The following is a 19,809-nucleotide window of genomic DNA, read 5'->3' on the forward strand; positions in this document are numbered from 1 at the left end:
TTGTTTTTGATGAGCCATCATCATCATGGCCATCTTATGTACTGCAACTCCGACTGCACTCGGCACTGCACACAATGGAAAAAGTGTGCATAGTTAAAATAAATTAAATGTTGTCGCAAACGACACTTTTTGCCACGCGGATGATGAGGAGATGATCTGAGTGAAGCACGGATAATGGCGGTGACGTCACGGCGATGGGCTATCTTTGTGCCCCGCACATCCATCAGGTAAATTAAAAATATTCCGGCGCAGCAATTAAATTACGGCGGACTGGGCGACAGTGAAAATAAGCCCAATATGATGGGCCGTCAAAATGCAAATTTCCAGAAAACAATTTACAAGACGAGCGACACGTTTTTTAATGGCGCTGCGGTTGCATTTTCTGAAGAAAAAAGAGTACATATTGTAAAAAGCTTAAAACTAATAAAAATTTAATAATCCTGTTGTTCTACTGGTTTTTGTGGTAACATTCTGGAATACGGTAGGTCAGGCAGTTTGACTTGAAAAAGTGAAAGCATTTAATCACGAAATACCTTTGGATCGCTGATATAACACCCCCATTTGATTAAAGGTCTATCAATAACCAGGCCTTATCTCTTGGGATAAATTATGATTGTATGTCGATTATTTATCAGCTGATTGGGTTGCCCTAGAGAGCTGAGGGGAGCGTGGACTTCCCCTCTATAAGAGAGTTCTATAAGCATGCTCTATGCCTTCCCCCACAAGCTCATTCCGCTCACTTTTCTCCGACTGGGGTTTGCTTTGCCCCGCTGTTTGTTTGCCAATTAGTTTTAATCGAAGAGCGCTCGCTGGCTCTCCGCTCGCCAATCGCTTGTTTAAATTGCTTTTCTAATTAATGCGCTGGGCAAATATTTGCCAGTGCATGTGTTGTAATAAAAAGAAGCTCCGGGCTCCCCCATTCCTGGGTCTTGGGCTACTTCCATTCGATTCCGCCTTTCCGGCGGTCGTGTCGCGCGTGCCACTACCCTGTGTTCCCATATTCGCCGATTCGCCGGTCTTCCAAGTGGTCGATTGTCTCGGTCCCAGCAAAGTCTCTTGGCCCACTGCCATTCGCTTCGGCTGTCAGTTCGAGTCAAGAACAGACGGCTACGTCATCGACCGACTGCGTCAGCGGTGGCTCTTCCACGTTTATTCATCCACTCCGGTTTGTTTTGCTCCGACACTCAACAGCCGGTCGCCATGAGCAGCGATTTTGGTAAGCTAATTATCGGTGTTTTTAGCATTTAGCACGAGCGACTCTCGGCTCTCACTTTCGGCGTTAATTTACGAGTTTATGGTTAATCAATTAAATGCCACTTTTTGCGGGAGTGCCAATAAATAAATCGTGTGCAAACACAGTACAGCTTCTGTGATATTAGCCAGTGGAAAATTCACTCTTCCACCTGGATTTCCAAATAAATGCTAAATATGTTGTTAATTTTCACCCGACTGGGAGATTTATAAGAATATTTATTTTCAGGTGTGTTATTAATGGTCCATTAAGTACGACGCCTTGACAAAATCTCTTTAATTTATAAACTTCAGATTGTAGAATTATTAATGCTCATTTCATACTGCTTTTAAAATTTCAAGAACATTAAAGGCGATTATCATGTTAATGGTTTTTATTAATGGAGGATATTAATGTGCTTATGATTAGGGTAAAACGATTTATTTAAAGTTATGTTATGATTGTTTTAAAATATTCTATTGATTGGCCTACTATTTCAAACATATTTAAAGTAAATTAGGAATTAATACAGTTTTGAGGAACTGAGGAATCCCATCACCTGTAAACAGATTTTAACCTTATTTCAACACCTTCAGATTTAATGGACGTGGTGGCTGGTAGTGATGGTCCGCCCCTGCAGGCCTTTCGGAGCAGCAACCCCTTCGACGAGTCCTGCGAGGATTCGTCCTCGCAGCAGGACTTGGAGCGGGAGCGGGACGCCAATCTCACGCCGTTGCACATGCTGCGGCGGGCCAGCGAAACGGTGACCGCCAGCATCCTGGAGCCCGAGAAGGAGCATCTCCTGGGCAACAGGCCCCAGCCCCCACCACGTGCCCATGGAACCCCAGGCCAGAGTGCCTCCGAAGGTGAGTAACATGTTTAATTGTGCCCTGTCGTCATGGGGAACTCAAAAAATGCCGAGTTGAAGCAAGGCAAAAGTATTTGTTCCGGAAATTCTTGCCTTTTCCACCCATCCACTGTGAAGAACAAATATATGTGTTCCATGGACGGAGACCGGAACTGGGAAGAGGATGCCGAGGAGAGACAGCTCTGTGCCAGCGCTTTGTTGGCCAGCCAAGCGAAGTGGCTCCGACAGCCAAGTGCACAATGCGTGCTCAGATATGCACTTCAGCACATATTCATAGTTTGTTTATGCAAAGTTGGGGTTTTTTGTTTCGCCGCCGAAGGAGGGATCCTGGCTAAATCACAGCCCGTTCTCGGAGCTGGCAGGATCTGATTGAGGCATTTCGATTTTAAGTGAACCGCACAATCACATCTTGGCACAACGGGCGGCGGCGAATGCGGCGTATACGTAATATTTCCGCATATTGACGCCACAACGTCTGCGATTGGCAGTCGAGAAGCTGCTGTCCCGGCTCAAACTCAAACTCAGACTCGGGCGTTTCCTAGGCTTCCCCCTGGCCCGTGGAATTTTTGCAACGCTGCCGCTGGCCATGTGTGAGGAGGAGGACCCTGCTCTTGGCTCTGGCCGGGCTTTGTTTACGCTCCTCTGTTTTGGCAGGTGGCCGCTGCTGGTTTTTCGCCCTCAACTAAACAGCTATTATTGTTGAAAGCCCCCGGAGTTGCAATTGTTTTGCATCTGTTCAAATACGGGGGTTTCAGCGCGGGGGCTTTCGCCAACTTTTGCCAAAAAAGGAAGAGGGTCCGGGCCAAAGGACTTCCCTTTGGGCCATGGCCGATGTGGAATTTTCACACGAATAATGAGCCGTTTTAGTTGCGCCCAAATGCCCACAATCAGACAGCTAACACGAGTGGCGAAAGCCCGCGGCCCTCGGCAAAGTATGTTTCCATGAATATGCATTAGCCGGGGCTCATTTCCTGTGCATTTCATTTCGCATTTCGCATTTGCCACTTGCTATTTGCTATTTGCTATTCGCATTCGCTTTGCATTCGAGTTGGGCCCTCGAAGGCTGCACCGCTGATTCCGATTCCGATTCCGATTCAGATTCAGATTCAGCTGTTTCTGATTCTGATTCTAGTTTCGACGCTGGCTCTGATTTGACTCGGGAAGTCATATTTAAATAAGTTTGCGCACCGCTGCGGGCCGCAGTAATGCTCGCATGTGCAGGCGCTCGTTTATATTAAATAAATTCCATTTAAATGCAGCGTCTCGGGCCATTCCTCAAGCTCAACCTTGAATGGGGCCCAGGACCACCGGGCCGGTGGGTGGGTGCCCTTCTGCACACCTGCGCCCGCTTTTCACATGTCGCCTCTGCTGGTGAGTGAAGCGGCGACATTTCTGTTAACTAAAGCCAACATGATATACGCTCGGCACACAAACATTCGCCCGGCTATTGATAAATGCAGTGCATTGCGCATTCGCCCCGTGCGCCCCCTGAGTGGGTGTGCGGGTGTGTGGCCGTGCAAGTCAGTTCATTACGTATACGCAGTGTGCGACATTTATAAATGCCAGAATGGCTGTGACTCGGCATAATGATTTCCAAATGAATGGCTGAATGTCGAGCGTCACGAAAACCCTTTCGACGCCATTTGAATTGACGCTGGCGGGAATGCTGATGCGTTTTGCCCAACAGCATATCCTTTTGAGTGGCTCTGAAGGACCCGTCACTTGCACTTGCACCGCAGCTAATTACTAAAACTGCGCTTAGTCGGGGCTTTCCATTTCACCTTTGACCACTTGCCAGACTGTGCCAGCGGATTTGTTTGGCGTTTTCAATCTGTCGCCTTATTTGCAGAGCGTTATTCAGGCACTTTATGACCTGGTTTCCCTACTATATTTATTTCGTTGCCAGCCCCGGGCCAAGAAAGTGCCAGTTTCCACTGATTTGCGATGTATGAGCTCTAAATTAGATGCGAATCGCTGGGGCGAGGGTTCGACTCTGGGCAGGAAGTGCGTGACAAGGGAATGCACTCCTCCGCAGAAAGAAATTATTTTCAGAATGCGCGCAATGTGGAGTTGCAAGTAGGAATCGGATTCGGGTTTCAGGACGCGCCAAGGATGCCGGCTGCGTAGTTAAAAGGCGGCACGCTTAAGTAAACATAAATAAAATAAATGTGTGCTGCGTACGGGCAAAGTGATTTGATATATGCTGCAGACTGAGATGGAGTTGCAGACGCAGACAGGCGGAACTTCAAGTTCCTGGGCGTGGGAAAAAAGGAAAAGATGCAAGGGAAGCTGGAGCAAAAGTCATCACCGTGTGCAATTTAGCGTTTAAACATATTGAAAAAGCACCTGACGTTCGCCTGTAAGTACTGAATAGTTGAGTAACTGATATAAATCACCGGAGATACAAACACCGCCGCCCCTGCCAAGCAATTTATGGCACTTTTTGGCCTGCACTGCTGCTGTCGCACTGAAATAACAATCTAAATGTTAAGTGACAGGCGAAAAGTTTTGCAACTTCGAGAAGTGCAATAAATTCTCCATCGGACCTTAAAGAACTTTTTCGAATATCGTGTTGTTCAGTTTTACAGCCTGCCTCGTCCGGAGCAGAGCTCGCCTAGCCTCCAATTAACACCTCAGATTCGCACTCGCACGCAATAGTCCGCACATGACAGCCGAATGACAAAAACTTTGGCCGGAAATGCAGCTGCAGCCATTGCTTTTTTCCCGCACCATCCGGGGGAGCAGGATCTCCGCTTTTTGCGACCAGTGGCCGTAATTTGTGTGGAAACTTCTTCGGCAATTGAAAAGCGAGATGCTCGGCAGCCAGGGCCCTGGCCTGGGGGAACTTTTGCATTATTTTCGTGCCTGGTCACTTGAAAGTTGCAGAAAATATGACAAGATAAAATGCCAAGAAGTGCCGGCGGCGAGTGGGCGGCGGGCAGCGATAGGGGGCGTGGCACCGTGCCGGGCAACTGAAACGGCAACTGCCAAAGGTAATAATCAATGGGGCGGCCAAAGAAGCCTTAATGACCTGCCCAACTTGCAGTTCAAGTTGGCTCAACGGCTTCTTTTTGCCGCGCTGCGAGTGCAGCGCATGAATATGAAATATGAAATATCTCGGCAGCGAAAAGACCTCCGAAAGGGCTCTCTTACAATACCTGAGCGCTATCTTCGCTGACACCTTTGCGCAATTTATGCACCATTTTTTGCGAGGCAGCGACAGAAGCTGGCAAAAAATAAAAGTAAGTGCCGCAAAAACTTTTAAATGAGGCACATAATTCAAAAAGATGGAGAGGAAATCTTGCCGCCGTTATCATTCCACGCCCCCTCGAACTTGCCCCCGACTATTTTGTTATGGCGAAGCTATTTTAAATTAATTAGCAAAACTTAAATATTTGTTGTAGTTCAAACGCGAACTTCGCATTGAACTTGTAAATATTCGATGGTCTGGCAACCATAATGAATTCAACTCAACTGAACCGCACCGAGTCGGGAGTTTAGCCCGCTGAATTGGCAAATATTTGGCGGGCGTACATAAGTTTCCTGTTGGTTATGGCTAATTAATTGATAAGCAAATGCTCGTAATCAAAATTGGGCCCCGGGTCAAACGACTGTTTGCTTGTAGGGCGGAGTTCCGCGGAGTATTACTTCCCAGGGAAACTACGGAAAGAGCCCGGGGCCTACAACGCACTTTAATCAGTGTGAATACAATATAACAACCTAATCATGATCGGTTTTCGACAGCTCTTCGGATTAGCACCTCCAGTTCAGTGTCAATTCCAGCCTCTAATCCAGCCATATGGGCTCATTATCACACACGGCTCTCTCAATCGCCGTCTGCTCGCTAATTTTAAGTTATTAAACAAATATTTTGTGCGTTTCGCTCGCGTGCCCACCAGAGCGTCTCGAGCTGCCAGATATACGTTCTTTATTAGCATAAGATAAAAAGTATACACTACAGAGGCTGAGGAGCTTTCCATAGAACGCTGCCACCTCAGTTGGCCGCTGCCTTTGGTCGCGATTAGTCGGTGTTTGGCTTTAAATCTTTGCGGTTCGGTTATGAAGCGATTCCAATAAGACTGCAATTTGCATTGACTGGGAATATGCGATGCCAGTGAATACTGCCTGCTTTATGAGGCCTGTGGCTAAGCCAAACTAATTTATTCACCCGCTGCCCAGGTGAGCTACTTTAACGTCAGGGAAACTCATAGTTTTCCGACTTTCATTTGCTGATTGTTGGGAATCACTATTTCTATTAGCGCTCTGGGTTTTACAGTACTTCAGTTCGTTATTGTTTTTAAAAAGTGCATTAAATTAAAGTCTTGCAGAGCTTCCGCGTTGCCAAAGCAGATTACTTTATAGTTTTAAATGAAATTATAATTCAAATAATTTTGTTTTGATGTGTAGCTGTAAGAGCTAGAGACGCTCTCTTTGTCGGTGATTATTTTGATGGCCGGTGTTTTGAATCGCTTATTTTCGTTATCTCTTTCAGACATTTGCAACAGATTTAGTTTTATTTTTGTTAACTTTTTTTGTCTAGGAAAATCGAGAATTTATAGTAAGAGTCCTATTTTGCATTCTTTAATTGGTGTTTATGTGTTTTTGAATATTCAGATATTCAGCATTGGAGATTAGTTTCACTTTTAGTAGAGAGGAGAAGAATGAACCATTTTCGGTACAATGCGCCAGCCTATGAAAATTTCTTAAGAGGGATTTAAAATCGAATTATGGATATTTGAATTTATTTTTGTGCATAAAAAATATATATATATCTAAAAGCACCGAGCATGATGTTCTACTCGACTTTAAACCAATATCAAGTCACCTTGTGTGGATTTTAATGTTGGTATATCTGTGCTAGTTATAATATTCAGATTATGAGATCTAAAATGGTGAAATTGAGTCACTTTAAACAAAAAGGGCAATAATGCACTGCTTTTGGTACATTGCATCGGCCTACGAGAATACGTAAAATGGGATTTTAATCGAATTCAGTAAATATTTTATTTGCGGTCGGAATAATCCGAGCTCTATTAGCTGAGATTTCGCATCCGCCATATAGATGTGGACTGCCTGCATTATGACACCCAATTAGCATCGGCAATCAATTTGGCCGTGTGTGCCAAAGAGTCGTATGACGCGCTGAATCACAATCGACACGTGATCGATGGACCGATGCGCAAACAGCGGAGTTGTCACCCCGAACAAGTGGAACTGGAGTGGAGTTCGCACCGGCGGGAATTGGCGCTAAATATTTGCGCACAATTAACACGTAGCCATTCGAGTGGCGACAAATGACAAGCAGATTGTCTTCTAAACTCAAATACAAACACGGGTAAAAGGGCAAAGAATCTGGAATCGAATCAGAAATCAAGTGCTGATTGCAGGGCCTACAGAATATAAAGTCGATGCTGTATGCTGTGCATAGTAATCGAGATGAGAAGTGGGTTGTAAATTCTTGTTATTAGAGCGGCGCTTCATATGCAAATATCAGTCTCCACTCCAATTAGCCGGCGTGGAGGCGTCAATTGCTTGGAATGGCCTGGGCTCCGATTCCCATTCGGATTCCCAGCGAACCGACATTAAGTGCGCTAATTATAAATGGAAATATTTATGTATTTCCTAGCACCCAGCAGCTAGCACCTAGCGCCTTTCTCAACCTGTGAAGTTGTCGCGGCAACAATGAAGCCAATTATGGAGGCGACTCTCGGAGCTCGTGCACCTGTCTGTCTGTCTGGCCTCGTCCTTGTGCTCGTCCTGGCCCAGGTGATGACAGCTTCCTGCCAGCAGCGGTGTCCTTGTGCCCGTGCCTCCGCCTGTGCCTCCTCGGCGCAATCAACGATTGTCAATCTTTGTTGCAATCTTCATTTCGCCATCGCCTTGAGTGGCGACGAGCTTGTGTGTCTGCTGCACTTTGCAATTTAAACGATCCAACTGCTGGTGGGCTTTCGTTATGCATGAGCAGCGGGAGTGAATGCCAAATGGGCTAAATGCAGCTGCTTGCGCTTATAAGCCAGTCGATGGTCCCACGCTGCTTGGTTTTACCGAAGATACACGGCATAAAAGCATGAAAAAAGGAATACTCGAAAGCAACGTACTGAAAAAGTCCAATATCTCTATGAAGTCCTAAAAGTATGCAGTAAAATGAACTCACTGACTTTCTAAGTGAATTTATGTCCCTTACAAAAACTGTTGCATGCTTTTAGACATGATTAATAACTATTTGAAGATATTATTATATATAATTCTTTGGGCATGTTTTGAGCAACCAATTAAAGTGCTTTTAAATTATTCCAGGTTCTAGTCACATTTTTTTTTAAATATAAGACCTACCCATTTTCTCCCACTGCACCTCACGCTGACATATCTATTAAGACATTTAAATCTGTTTGCCACTTACAGCTCAGCGCAGCAGACAGCAGCAGCATCAGCAGCCGAACAACAACAGCAACAGGGCCCTGGCGCCAGGTGACAATATGACACAAGGAGCAGCGCCCCAGGACGCGCAAGGCGACATACCGGCCCCCCGCCCGCTGCATACCAAATTAGACATACAGAAAAGCCCAGAGGATGCGGGCGGAGACGCCGCACAAAACGCTGCAACAATAATTTTAACGCCGACATCATTAAATTTAACAAATACAACACAGAATGGTGCCGGCAACAATGGGGGAAGCTCCGGCTACCCGGCTCCAGCACAAACTCAGACTCAGACCCAAACTCCTGGCGGAGTCCGTGGCGAGGAGTACAAAGGACCCAAATGGTAAGTGAAAAGCTCATGTGGCCGGCACTCCGGGTTTCGCCGGGCTGCCATTGTGCGGATTTGCGCTTAACCCTTTGAATGCACTTCCGGCGGGACAGCGCCGCCGCCATTCACACTTGCATTGCACGCGTTTTTCGCATATCCGTTGGCTGCCTTTTCTTCGTTTTGTATACTGTATACAGTATTTGAGTTCTGTATTTCGTATTTTGTGCTCCTTTTGTGGGGCGCCCCAACAATGTCGTCGTGGAAGTTGCCGCTGCACTAGGCAGCAGCGCGTGCTTCCGCTCTGTTTTGGGCATGGGAATGGGATCAGAATGGGGCTAGGATGGGGCCGGGGTCCTGTTACCAGGCATATCTCATTCTCATATCCCCCGACGTCTAGTCGCTGGCGAGCCCGATTCCTTGTTCCCTTTTTGGCTGCGACACTTAGTTTAATAGCTGGCGAAATGCCTTGTTGGCTGCAGGCGTTTATTCTCCATGTTCACAACAACGCGGCGTATGAGTTACAGCATTACGTATCCGACTCGTGGGTGGGTGCCCCATTGTGGCGCTGCAGCGGGGCGCTCACTTTACTTGGATATCTTCAGCAGCAGGGCGAAGAAGCTGTAGGCATTGTTGATAGTCTGCCAAAAGTTATGGGTTAAAAGGCCGTGATATATGGGGTACTTAAGAGGGTTTCCAGTTCCAAAGGGATGTGTTTAAGTGGAATTTAAAAATATAATACGGTTTAATATCCACCGGAAGGGCAAACACCCCTTGCTTAGTTTACCTTGACAAAGATGGGCAGTCCTATTTCGAAGAACACCCCGGCTCGCACCTTGACCGGCCGCTTGAGGAACTCCATGTAGCAGTTGAGCAGCTTTCGAGTGCCCACGGAGTACTCCAGCCAGTTGGTTCCGAAGACACTGTTGGTCAGAGCATTGGCGTGGACGGTCAGCTCGTTGCCGTAATAGCAGGGCAGGAAGATCTGGACGATCATGACGGCCACGAACTGCACGGTGGTCAGGAAGAGCCCGGGTCGCTGCTTGAAGCCCATGTGCACCAGTCGATAGGCACTGAAGCAGATGATAAAGGCACTGAAGACCACCTGGGATAGGACATAGGGCGACACCAGGACTTCACATTGCCTCGTCAATCGGCGGACTTTGGCGTGGAGCTGGAAAATGTTTCTCAACTCAGGCTTGGCTTTCTTCTCAGGTGCATTTTTCAATGCCTCCAGTCGCATCCCTATCAGCCTGAAGAGCGAGGCGATCTGGAACATGAAATAGCAGCCCAGAGTGTCCAGTAGAATATTGGATAGACAGCACAGGGTCATGGCCACCACATTGTAGCCCCAGGCGTAGAAATACCGCTCTTTGGAGCGCCATTCAAAAGGCACGTAGTATCCGAAGGGCAGCTCGTACTCCTCCTGGAAAAACACGCTTATATATCCCATCACAGCCACGAAGAGGCTGCCACCGATGTACCAGTAGAAGATGCGCTTAAATCCCCTTTGATTTAGTTGCCAGAATTTAATTTCTTCGGTATTGCGCAGATTATAGGCAGGATCGTGTTGTAGTTCGTTGATAAGGTTGGCTGCTTCATTGCGTCGATACCAAATATTCAGGAGCTTGGTGACCAGGGCCAGTTCGGTTATGGACATGTACAAAACTTGACCAGCTTCCTCGAAATCAGATGAAGTGATGGCCTCGTACCACATGAGTGCTATATATGTAAAGGTCAACGGCAGGTGAAGCACAAAGGGATAAATGCGCTTTAACCAGGTGATAAGGCTATCTTCCTTTTCCTCCCATTTCAGAAGACCTATCCAACGCTGGATCACTATTAGGGTTTGGATGGCACTTAAACGATTCGTAGACTCCATTATGAGAAGTGTTATTTGAATTTACTTAATGAACAGCCAACAGATTATCCGGCTTTTATAACCCTCGTAGTTTTTCAAAGCCCTAATAGGTCACCTTGGGAATATATTTTTTAATGAGGCTGAACTAGGGAGGTATTATCGAACTTGTTCCTACAGGAACCCACTTTTTACATCCTAGTTCCTATCTAGTTCCTTAAAATTAAACTTGCATCCTTAATACACAATTCATTTGTTAGTTATTATATTGAAAAGTTAGGAACCGGTTCATTTTGTGAGCTAAGTTCTCGAGCTTCTCCGTCCCTGATTTGCTTAGGTAACCAGCCAAAATATTTACACATTTAATGAGCAGGGCAATTACAATAATTAGCTTCCCGACATTAGTTTCTATTAATTGTTGCCCGTTACTAAATGTGTAAGTCACGCAATAGAAGGCAAGATGATAGGAGAAATAACCCCATCACTGTAGAATTCATTCCTGAACACTAAAACATTATAATCAGTGCATCGACGACTGAGCAGCAGTAAAGAGGTCTGATTTTCAGAGTCCAAATATGTTTATAGAAAACGTATAGGATTTGAAGATTAAGAAATAAAAATTTAACACTGTTAAGTCTGAAAACTATTTACCGAATTGTTTTTTAAAGACAGCTAGGATATGCACATGACCATTGCATTGGAAAGCTATTCCAAACCACCGTTTAATATATTAAAACTTTAGTTTAAAATATAATAGATTTTATTTTCTTTTCAAAAATAAATGGTGTTTAATATTCAATAATACATAGATTTGTTATTTATTTTTTTTTGTAATTTAACAATTTATTTTGATACATTCAGCAACAGAGCGAAGAAACTGTAGGCGTTGTTGATGGTCTGCAAGATCAGAGAAAATAGTTTCAGAGACGAAGGCGTACAAAGGTTGTAAGGTTTCAACCTTGACAAAAATGGGCAATCCAACGGCGAAAAAGTTTCCAGCTCGGATGGTAACCGGTTTCTTGAGGTGCTCCATATAGGAATTGAGCAACTTGCGAATCGGAGGCCGGCAATTCAGCCAATCGGTGTGGTAAACTTCGTTGGTCAGCTGGTTGGCATAGACGGTTATCTCGTTGCCATAATAACATGGCAAGAAGATCTGCAGGATCATCACACTGACGAACTGCAGCATGGCTATGAACTGGCCGGGATTGTCCCGAATTCCCACGTGCTGCAGGCGGTATCCACTGAAGCAGATGATCAGGGCACTCAGAATGATCTGGGACAGTATATAGGGAGAGACGATTTTTTGACAACTGCGGGTTAACCTGAGAAGTTATAGATATATTAGAGAAAAACGAACGAGAATCAGTTATAAATATTACAAGACCTTCGAACTTTCTGATGCAATATGAAGATGCCTCGCAACTTCTTTCCAAAATGGGCCTCATCTTCCAGATTTTTAAGAGCTCTTAATCGTAGCCCCAGAAGGCGATATAAAAGGGAGATGTGGAACAGGAAGTAGCACCCCAGAGTGTCCAAGGTGATGTTCGAGATGCAGGTCAGCGTCATTCCCGCCATATCGTAGCCATAGGCGAACCAATACCTCCTCTCATTTCGCCACTCGAAGGGAACGTAGTAGGCAAAGGGCAGTTCGTAGTCCTCCAGGAATAGCACCCCAGTACATCCACTATATACCACACCCAAACTAATCAGGATGTATATGTAAAAAAACCATTTGAAGAATCGTTGCTCTCGGCGCCAAAAATCCTTCTCCTCCTGCTGGCGAAGTTCGTAATCAGGAGCATTTCGTAGCTCCTTCATCAGCTGCCAGGCCTCAGTCCTGTAATGCCAAATGCTCAGGATCTTTACCACCAATGCCATCTCGGTAATGGACATGTAGAGCACCTGGCCAGCCTGCTCCAAATCGCTTGAGATAAAGGCCTCCAGCCACATGAGACCGATGAAGGTGAAGGTTATGGGCAGGTGCAGCAGAAACCGATAGTTGTGCTTTAGGAAACCGGAGGGAGTCCACTCCTCACCAGCTTTCAGGGACCAGGGCCAGAGGCCAAATACTTGCATGACCCGGAGAATCAGGCTCATGGATTCAATGCGCTCCTTGTGGGTTTCCATTTTAGTCCTGGTTATATTTTCCCAAGGGCCGGCTGCTTTTATAGCTCTAAGTGGGCTCGGTAATTAGCAGCAATTACGTGTACATAATTCAGGAAGAGACACACGATAGGCTTTATAAAGAAACAGGTTCCTAAGTATATTCATAACCTCCCCGAACTCCTTCTTAGGTGGCTATACATCCGCTCGCATTGGGTGAACTCTTCCGAGCTGGTAGCCCTGCTGGCCATCTTCGTGGGCCTTTGGGCCATGGGCTGGGTGCTGCTGCCGGAATACGCGCTGCCACAGACGGTCATCATGCGCATCGCATTCCTCTTCGTGGGCGCCCAGATCTCTGGAATCCTGGTGACCTTTGTCCACCTGCCCGACATGCTGGGCATGCTCTTCTTTGGCGTGCTCTATGCCAACCTGCGCCTGGCCAACTTCGAGGGCTATGAGAAGTTCGAGCTGTTTCTGAGGTAAGGTATCAAATAAATTCGAGAAACATATAATGTGGTTTCCCCCATCTTACAGGGAAATGGCCCTGATCAACATCATGTTGCTGGCTGGCCTGGGGCTGGATGGCGAGGCCTTCAAGCGGCTGTGGTTCATGATTCTCCGCCTGACCCTGCTGCCCACCATTGTGGAGGTGGCCGCCATCGCCGGACTGGCCTACCTCACGCTCTCCATGCCCTGGCTGTGGGGCATCGCCTTGGGGTGAGTGTGGCTAATGGAATACTTGGGTTAACGGAAGCCTTAATGGTCCCGGTGGCCCGGGGGTAATGTTACAGCCTGGTCATCACCGCCGTCTCCCCCAATGTGGTCGTCACCGTGATGCTGAAGCTCAAGGAGGATCGCCTCGGCCTGAACAGCGGCATCCATACGCTCATCTACGCCATGACCACATGCAACGATGTGGTGGCCATCTTCATGTTCGGCGTGATAATCAGCGTAATATTCTCAACGAGTGAGTGCCACCCGCCGTGCCCGGGGAGTCGGGCATCGGAATCAGAGTCGGAATGAGTGTCAAAGTTAAATAAACCCCCACTCCGCTTACTTGCAGCCTCGCTCACGCAGCAAGTGCTGCAGGGTCCCATTGGCATTGGGATTGGACTCGTTTTCGGCTATCTCTACGGCACGATGCTCCAGTACTTGCCGTCGCGCAACGCGGTAAGCTGCCAGACAAAGGCGCGGACCCAGACGCAGCTCGTCCTGCGAGTCCTTTTCGTCCTGCTGCTCGTCCTCGAGCGGGCTGCACTTAAAATGCACATTCAGTGAACACTTAGACACTCAATCAGCGCATTTAATGATGCAAAACGCGCGCCAGTCTCCGGGGAAAGGGAGTTGGGCGGGGGCTGGGGAGGCGCGAGCTGCGCCATATGTACGTGGGGCTTCAGAAGACTGCACTCAGGAAAATAGTTTATAAAGGAAAATAGTAGTAAAAAGAATATCTCAAATACAAATTGTAAGATAAGGCACATGCCAGGTATAGGAGTACTATTTAGCACTAAGGGATCATAAGATAGGAATTTCTAATAGTTTGAACTCGATTGTACGGTAATTCTTTGGCACCGAGCTGGGTTATTTAGAGGACTGAAATACCTTAGGGCAACTTATTTATGCCCTCTTATGAGCCCCTTTTTCGCGCAGTGATGGCTTCCGCTCTGGCCCCCCGCGCGGTTGTTTGTGTGGGTGCATTTTGCATAAAAAGACACTTACATGCATAGCGGCAGCGACAACGACAACGACGGAGCTGGCGACATTTGCGACGACAGTTACTGCCAGCATCTATGTGAAGTTATGCCGGGGACATCGAGGCAGCCGCAGCCAGAGCCACAAAACTCATTGCCGCAACTTACACCGCTAATGGCGCGCATAATCAAACGCCATGGGTGGTGGTGCACTGAATGGGCTGCACCATCCAGCCACCCAGCCAGCCACGCCAACCCACCACCCATCCGCCCAGCCAGCCTCCTTATACACACACTCCCATCGAGCTCTCATAACTTTTGTTTTCTGCAAGTCGCGCTCGCCTTTGCCATCGTCAAGTGGCATCCACATCCGCATCCACGCAGGGCTGCAGTTTGTACAAAAATTTCACGCTGAGCGCCGTTGAAGTTGCATCCTTGCATATTTTACACACCCCCCAGAAACCACCTCGTGCCGCCCATCAAGCACACACATACCATATATATGCGCCATGGGCTATTCGCTGCCGCCCCCAAAGGGGCTCAAATAGTGGGGATGGTGGCTCGGAAAGGGGGCTGTCATCAGGCCTCGGTTTCGGTCTCAGCATCTTTTCGCATGTCATCGCAACCGCCTTTATTTTATTATTATTACGCCGTTCTCTGTAATTTTGCATTCAACGTCACCTTTTGCCACTTATTTTTCCCGCGCCGGTTGACAGAATTTTTCAATAAAATATTCGCAAAAGTTTGTAATTCAACGAGGTGGCGGCCTCTCAAGATGTAGAATTAAATGCACTGGTGTGAGGGAAAACTTGAGTTTTTCCCATAATAAAAACTGGTGAGACCTAACGATGTCGAAGGCAATTTCAAGCCATTTTGCCAGAACGACCAGTTTAAAGGTAAATGAAAATATCTGACAAAGGCGAGGGCGCAAATTGAATTGCAGCCATTTGCGGTGCCTCAACGGGCCAGTGGGGCAGTCAGCAGGTAAATTAAAAGATCCCAATCACTCTCAACACCAGCCGGGAAAACTGACAAGTTGACACTGCAGATATTACAAAATATCCAAAAATGCCGGCTGAGAAAACACTGTTGCAGGCGAGGTTTATCAGATCTAAACCGTTGTAGAAGTCATTTTAGTACAATTTCCGACCTGGGAAAAAATGCTATATGCAAACAAAAACAAAGGAAGAGGAGAGGATAGGATGGGATGGCAGGGTTTTCCTCGTTTTTCCTTGACTGCAGCACACGTTGCGTATACGCAGCTGACCGCACACACACAGCACAAACAACGCAGGTGGGCGGCTAAAAAAGCAGTTTCCATCAGAGTTTTGTAAAGTGATTTCGCCTTTTTGCCGGCCAGCCTAACTCACCTGTTTTGCCATTCACTCTCCTCATATCTGTCTTTCTCGCATCCTCCGCAGACGTACGCAAATGGGCTCCGCTTCGTCCTCACCGTCTTGGGCGGAACCATCGCCGTGATGGGCAGCCGCGTCATCGGGTACACGTCGGCAGGAGCTCTGGGTTGTGTAACGACCGCCTTTATTGCGAGGATTGGCTGGCGGCGGGAGGAGGCCAGACTGACGCCCCCGCAGCTGCAGGCCCAGCAAATTGTGAGTACTCCGCACTGGGAAAAACTGGGGGTGCTTTCGTGCAAGAAACAAATAAGGGAGCTTATCATTTTTAGTCAAAGTCATGTCAGTGAGGTTTATGGATTGGTCTCACCAACCTTATTTGTCAACAGAAATATTTCCATCCTCTTTTCAATATAGTTCTTATCAGCTTTTATAAAATATTTGATATCTTAAAAACAGGAAGAGCCATAATATCTAATTTATTTTAAATAAATATATTTGTAAAAATCAAATAAACAAATTTTCGGACTCCATTTTTAATATTATATTCAAGCTACAAAAACTGGAGAATTACAAGAAATTATTTCGTTTTTTAAATCTTATCGGTTTGATTTTTGAATACTATCTCAACGTACTATTTCATGTCTAAGTCAATATAAAATAATACAATTCTTGATTAATATTATTCATGAAATCTCTATCTTGTTAAAAGTTTTAATTTTTTCTTTAAAATTTAAATCAGTCAAGTAATGTTAATTTTAACACTTCTTAAAAATGAAACCGGCAAGCTCTCCTCCAATATTTCTCTCCGTGCTTTAAGGATCAGGAGTGGTCCAGTTGGCTGGGCCTCTGAGCTCCAGACTTTGGCTTTGCCTCAACCTTTGAGTTTCTGAGTGCTTTCGGGCTATTGGACCCACTCGCTCCTTTCTTTTCTGTTTTGTTTGGTTTCGGGTCAAGAAAAATGTTCCCTGGCAGTAGTGCCATTTTTTATGTCTGTTCCGCTGCAGCCGAAAAAAGCGGCTGTATGTGCGGGATTTTTGCTAGGTAATTTGTGACATCACGTCCTTGTCCCATGTCAGAGTTGACTGCCGGTTCTCGATTTGTTTCGAGCAAGTGTTTTGTTTTTTTGGTTGGGTCGTTGGCTCTTCCCATTTACCTTTGCCTTAAACTTTTAACCCAGATCCTGCGAAAGGCGGGGTTTTTGCACTCGACCTGCACTTGAGTTCCAAGGCAACGCTCCGTAAGCCGATTGGCTTGCTCCTCGCTGCCGGCCGTTGATGGCCTGATTTAAATGGGGAATATAATGAACCGGTTGCCCGATCTAATAACAACTTATTGATTTCCCCCCTTGCAGGCGAGTGTTCCGAAGCGCCTGGACCTCATGTGGAAGTTCCTCAAGCCCGTCTCGTTTGCGCTCATTGGCAAGGAAATTAATTTCAACGTGCTGCAGGGCCATGTAATCGGTTATGGCGCATTGTTGGTGCTCGTCGGAAGTTTGGTAATTAAAATGGTCGCCGGAGGCGTGGCCGGTGGTGCAACAAATGTTCGCCCCGGCCACTTATTTAATTTCTTTCGCTTTCGCTTCCCAGCCGGTTTGTGCGGGGAATACTCGGGTCCCCACGGTCCTGTGGGGTACGTCCATCCTGGTGAGGCAAAAAAAAAAGTGGAAAACAGAAAGCCAAGTGGAGATTCCGGATTGGGACTGGGGGTGAACCGAAATGAAAATGTTCCGGCACCGCAATGCAAATGTTACCTGCCTCCGAAAACTGGGGGAAAAAACCGACCAGAGATGACCACTTTCTTGTTCTTGTTTTCAGTTTCGCCTGGCTTTTGCATATTTATCCACATATGGCGGAAATCTGTCGAGAAAGGAACGTGCCTACATTACAATTTCCGGTTTTCCCAAAGCAACTGTCCAAGTAAGTTTCCCGTTCCGCGTGTCATGTTGCTGCGGCTCCCATTGCCATTCCCACTCGCATGCCCCTGCCCCTTCCCCACTCCATTTCCATTTTCCATTTCCCATCCGTTGTCTCCTGGCCTGCTGGCGCTTTTTATTTCATTGCCGGCCATTTCACTCGCTTGCCACAAGCAGACTGCCCGTCGTCCTGATCGTCCTGGACGTCCTGCCCGTCCGCCCGTCCGCCCGTCCGCCTGTCCCGCCCGTCCTGGCCGGCCACCAGGTTGTCCTGGCCCTGGTGTTTTCCCCATGCTTAAGTTATACACGTATTTGCAGGTCATGTTCTCTCTCGGCCGGAGTCATCGCAGGTCCTGCTGCTGCCACCGCTCCTGCCTTGGCTCCTGCGGCTGCAGTTGGCATGCCAGCCCTTTGTTTGCAGTTTAACCGCAAGCGGACATTTTGTTTATGTCGCCTGTGCGAGCGAGTGTGCGTCTCTGTGGCTGGCCGAAAATTTAAATGTTCCGCTGGCTTACTTACTTCCCAAAAAAGCTGAGTTGGCCACATGTGCGCCTGTCTAACTTTCCCTAATATGCGGTGCATATTTCACCGTCCACTGTCCACCTTTCTCGTACTGATTTAATTAAAACTGCACAGCAAACCGCATTTACTCCGAATCCGCTGCATATCGCATATCACTCATACGCAGCGGTGGCCAGTGCTTAATTGTAGCCCTTTTCCCCTTTTTTCTCCTCTAGGCCGCCCTGGGTCCCGTGGCTCTGGACATGGCACGTGCTGCCAGCGTGGCCAGTGCGGAGCAGCTGGCCCTGGCCAGCAATGTGCTCATCATCTCGGTGCTGGCGATTATATTCACCGCTCCGCTGGGCGCCATCCTCATGCTGCGCCTGGCGCCCCACTGGCTCAAGCGGGGCGATGCCGTGGAGGCGGTGGACTCCCCCACCACGCCCACCAGCCCCAGCACCAACGCCTTCAAGGGGTCCTGATCCGGAGATCTGGAGGTCTGGAGGCGACCCTCCCGTCGAAAGTTTTAATCCATGCCGTACTTATACTTACGTGTACTTAGTCGCATTCGGTAATACGCAGTCCAAATAAAAATAAATGCGAAATGTTGCCAACATATTTTGCTCAAAGGCTCCCTTTTCAATTCGTTTCCAATCCGGAGCACCTTTTTATGGTCCCAAATTCCCTATTCCCAGTTATTTGCCTACTTGTAAGGCCAGGTCCTTAAATTTCGGCGAATTAACAAACTTTGGACCTAATCCCGCAGGACTAACGCCCCAAATGGGCCACTTGGCCAACTGGGATTTTATTGTTTTTTTTCAGTCCCGCCCAGGAAAAGAAGAAAAGCTTTTCGGCACCTAATTATGACTGGATCTGTGTTAATCTGGGGCTTGAGCCCTGCTAATTGATTTTATAATTAATTTCGGGGGACTTAAACGATCCGCCGTGTCAATCTGGCTCGAGTTGTTGTGTCGTGTCGAATCAATCCGTATTAATGATTGACAATTGAACAAGCTGTTATTGCGAGCCGAGGCCGTTTGGAGAGGCTTTCCTCGAGTTGGTCAAGTAAACAAATGAACCCAAAATGATTTCGTTATTTTCAAAGAACAGTTGACGGCTCCTTCCCCCGCCTTCTCGCCGATGTATTTTTACGCCTGCTGCTTTTGTGGCAGAACCATTTTGCTCCGAGCTTCGGAAGAGCTAGAGCGATGGCAAAAAACACAAAATAAAGGCAGGAGGGAAGAATGCCATTTAATTGAAAAGTGATTGTGGGGCCAACCAGCCAGCCCCGGCGACAGGCGATGCAGAATTTGCAATGCAAACGGCTTAGAATGAACTTGATGTTCTGCCGCCTTTGATGCTCTTGGTTTTTGTTGCTGCTGCGGTCGCCTGACAACCGATGGTACCGGGAAAAGGAGGACTTTTTTCCCAAATTGTCACCAATTAGGTTCCGAAACACTGCAAAATGCAGAAATATTTTTTGGAATTTTATTTGGCTAGTTACCAAAGTGAATGCAAAGTGTGTCAGAGAAAGGCTTATTG

General features: G+C 47.1%; 3 protein-coding genes across 5 annotated transcripts; 1 reads left to right on the forward strand and 2 right to left on the reverse strand.

The window, feature by feature from the left end:
- The first annotated feature begins 818 nt into the window (after positions 1-818).
- Positions 819-18,885, forward strand: LOC108031959 (sodium/hydrogen exchanger 9B2). Of its 3 annotated transcripts, XM_017105748.3 has the most exons (11): positions 819-1,216; positions 1,828-2,097; positions 8,502-8,862; positions 13,000-13,287; positions 13,343-13,525; positions 13,600-13,775; positions 13,872-13,978; positions 15,921-16,109; positions 17,206-17,349; positions 17,669-17,770; positions 18,504-18,885. In XM_017105748.3, exons 1-11 carry the CDS (start codon positions 1,201-1,203, stop codon positions 18,747-18,749), a joined length of 2,082 nt encoding a protein of 693 aa, XP_016961237.1. In that variant the 5' UTR covers positions 819-1,200; the 3' UTR covers positions 18,750-18,885. The 3 variants fall into 3 exon arrangements, with proteins under 3 accessions (XP_016961237.1, XP_050744774.1, XP_043950258.1); XM_050888817.1 differs by lacking the exons at positions 819-1,216; positions 1,828-2,097 and adding an exon at positions 5,076-5,092; XM_044094323.2 differs by lacking the exons at positions 819-1,216; positions 1,828-2,097 and adding an exon at positions 6,092-6,278.
- LOC108031960 (odorant receptor 94b) lies at positions 9,432-10,726 on the reverse strand. The gene is made up of 2 exons (XM_017105749.1): positions 9,632-10,726; positions 9,432-9,485 (listed from the first exon to the last, which is right to left on the reverse strand). The coding sequence occupies exons 1-2, from the start codon at positions 10,724-10,726 to the stop codon at positions 9,432-9,434; spliced, it is 1,149 nt and encodes a 382-aa protein (XP_016961238.1).
- On the reverse strand, positions 11,546-12,832 carry LOC108031961 (odorant receptor 94a). The gene is made up of 3 exons (XM_017105750.1): positions 12,090-12,832; positions 11,661-12,027; positions 11,546-11,599 (listed from the first exon to the last, which is right to left on the reverse strand). The coding sequence occupies exons 1-3, from the start codon at positions 12,830-12,832 to the stop codon at positions 11,546-11,548; spliced, it is 1,164 nt and encodes a 387-aa protein (XP_016961239.1).
- Positions 18,886-19,809: the final 924 nt, after the last annotated feature.

Source organism: Drosophila biarmipes, chromosome 3R, assembly GCF_025231255.1.
Source record: "Drosophila biarmipes strain raj3 chromosome 3R, RU_DBia_V1.1, whole genome shotgun sequence".
In the NCBI taxonomy this organism is placed as follows: domain Eukaryota; kingdom Metazoa; phylum Arthropoda; class Insecta; order Diptera; family Drosophilidae; genus Drosophila; species Drosophila biarmipes.

Coding starts and splice junctions, on each gene's coding strand:
- LOC108031959 (XM_017105748.3), top strand. Junction 13,979..15,920: donor ACTTGCCGTCGCGCAACGCG/GTAAGCTGCCAG, acceptor CATCCTCCGCAG/ACGTACGCAAATGGGCTCCG. Junction 16,110..17,205: donor AGCTGCAGGCCCAGCAAATT/GTGAGTACTCCG, acceptor CCCCCCTTGCAG/GCGAGTGTTCCGAAGCGCCT.
- LOC108031960 (XM_017105749.1), bottom strand. CDS start 10,726: ATGGAGTCTACGAATCGTTTAAGTGCCATCCAAACCCTAATAGTGATC. Junction 9,486..9,631: donor GACTGCCCATCTTTGTCAAG/GTAAACTAAGCA, acceptor AACTTTTGGCAG/ACTATCAACAATGCCTACAG.
- LOC108031961 (XM_017105750.1), bottom strand. CDS start 12,832: ATGGAAACCCACAAGGAGCGCATTGAATCCATGAGCCTGATTCTCCGG. Junction 12,028..12,089: donor TTGCATCAGAAAGTTCGAAG/GTCTTGTAATAT, acceptor ATAACTTCTCAG/GTTAACCCGCAGTTGTCAAA. Junction 11,600..11,660: donor GATTGCCCATTTTTGTCAAG/GTTGAAACCTTA, acceptor CTGATCTTGCAG/ACCATCAACAACGCCTACAG.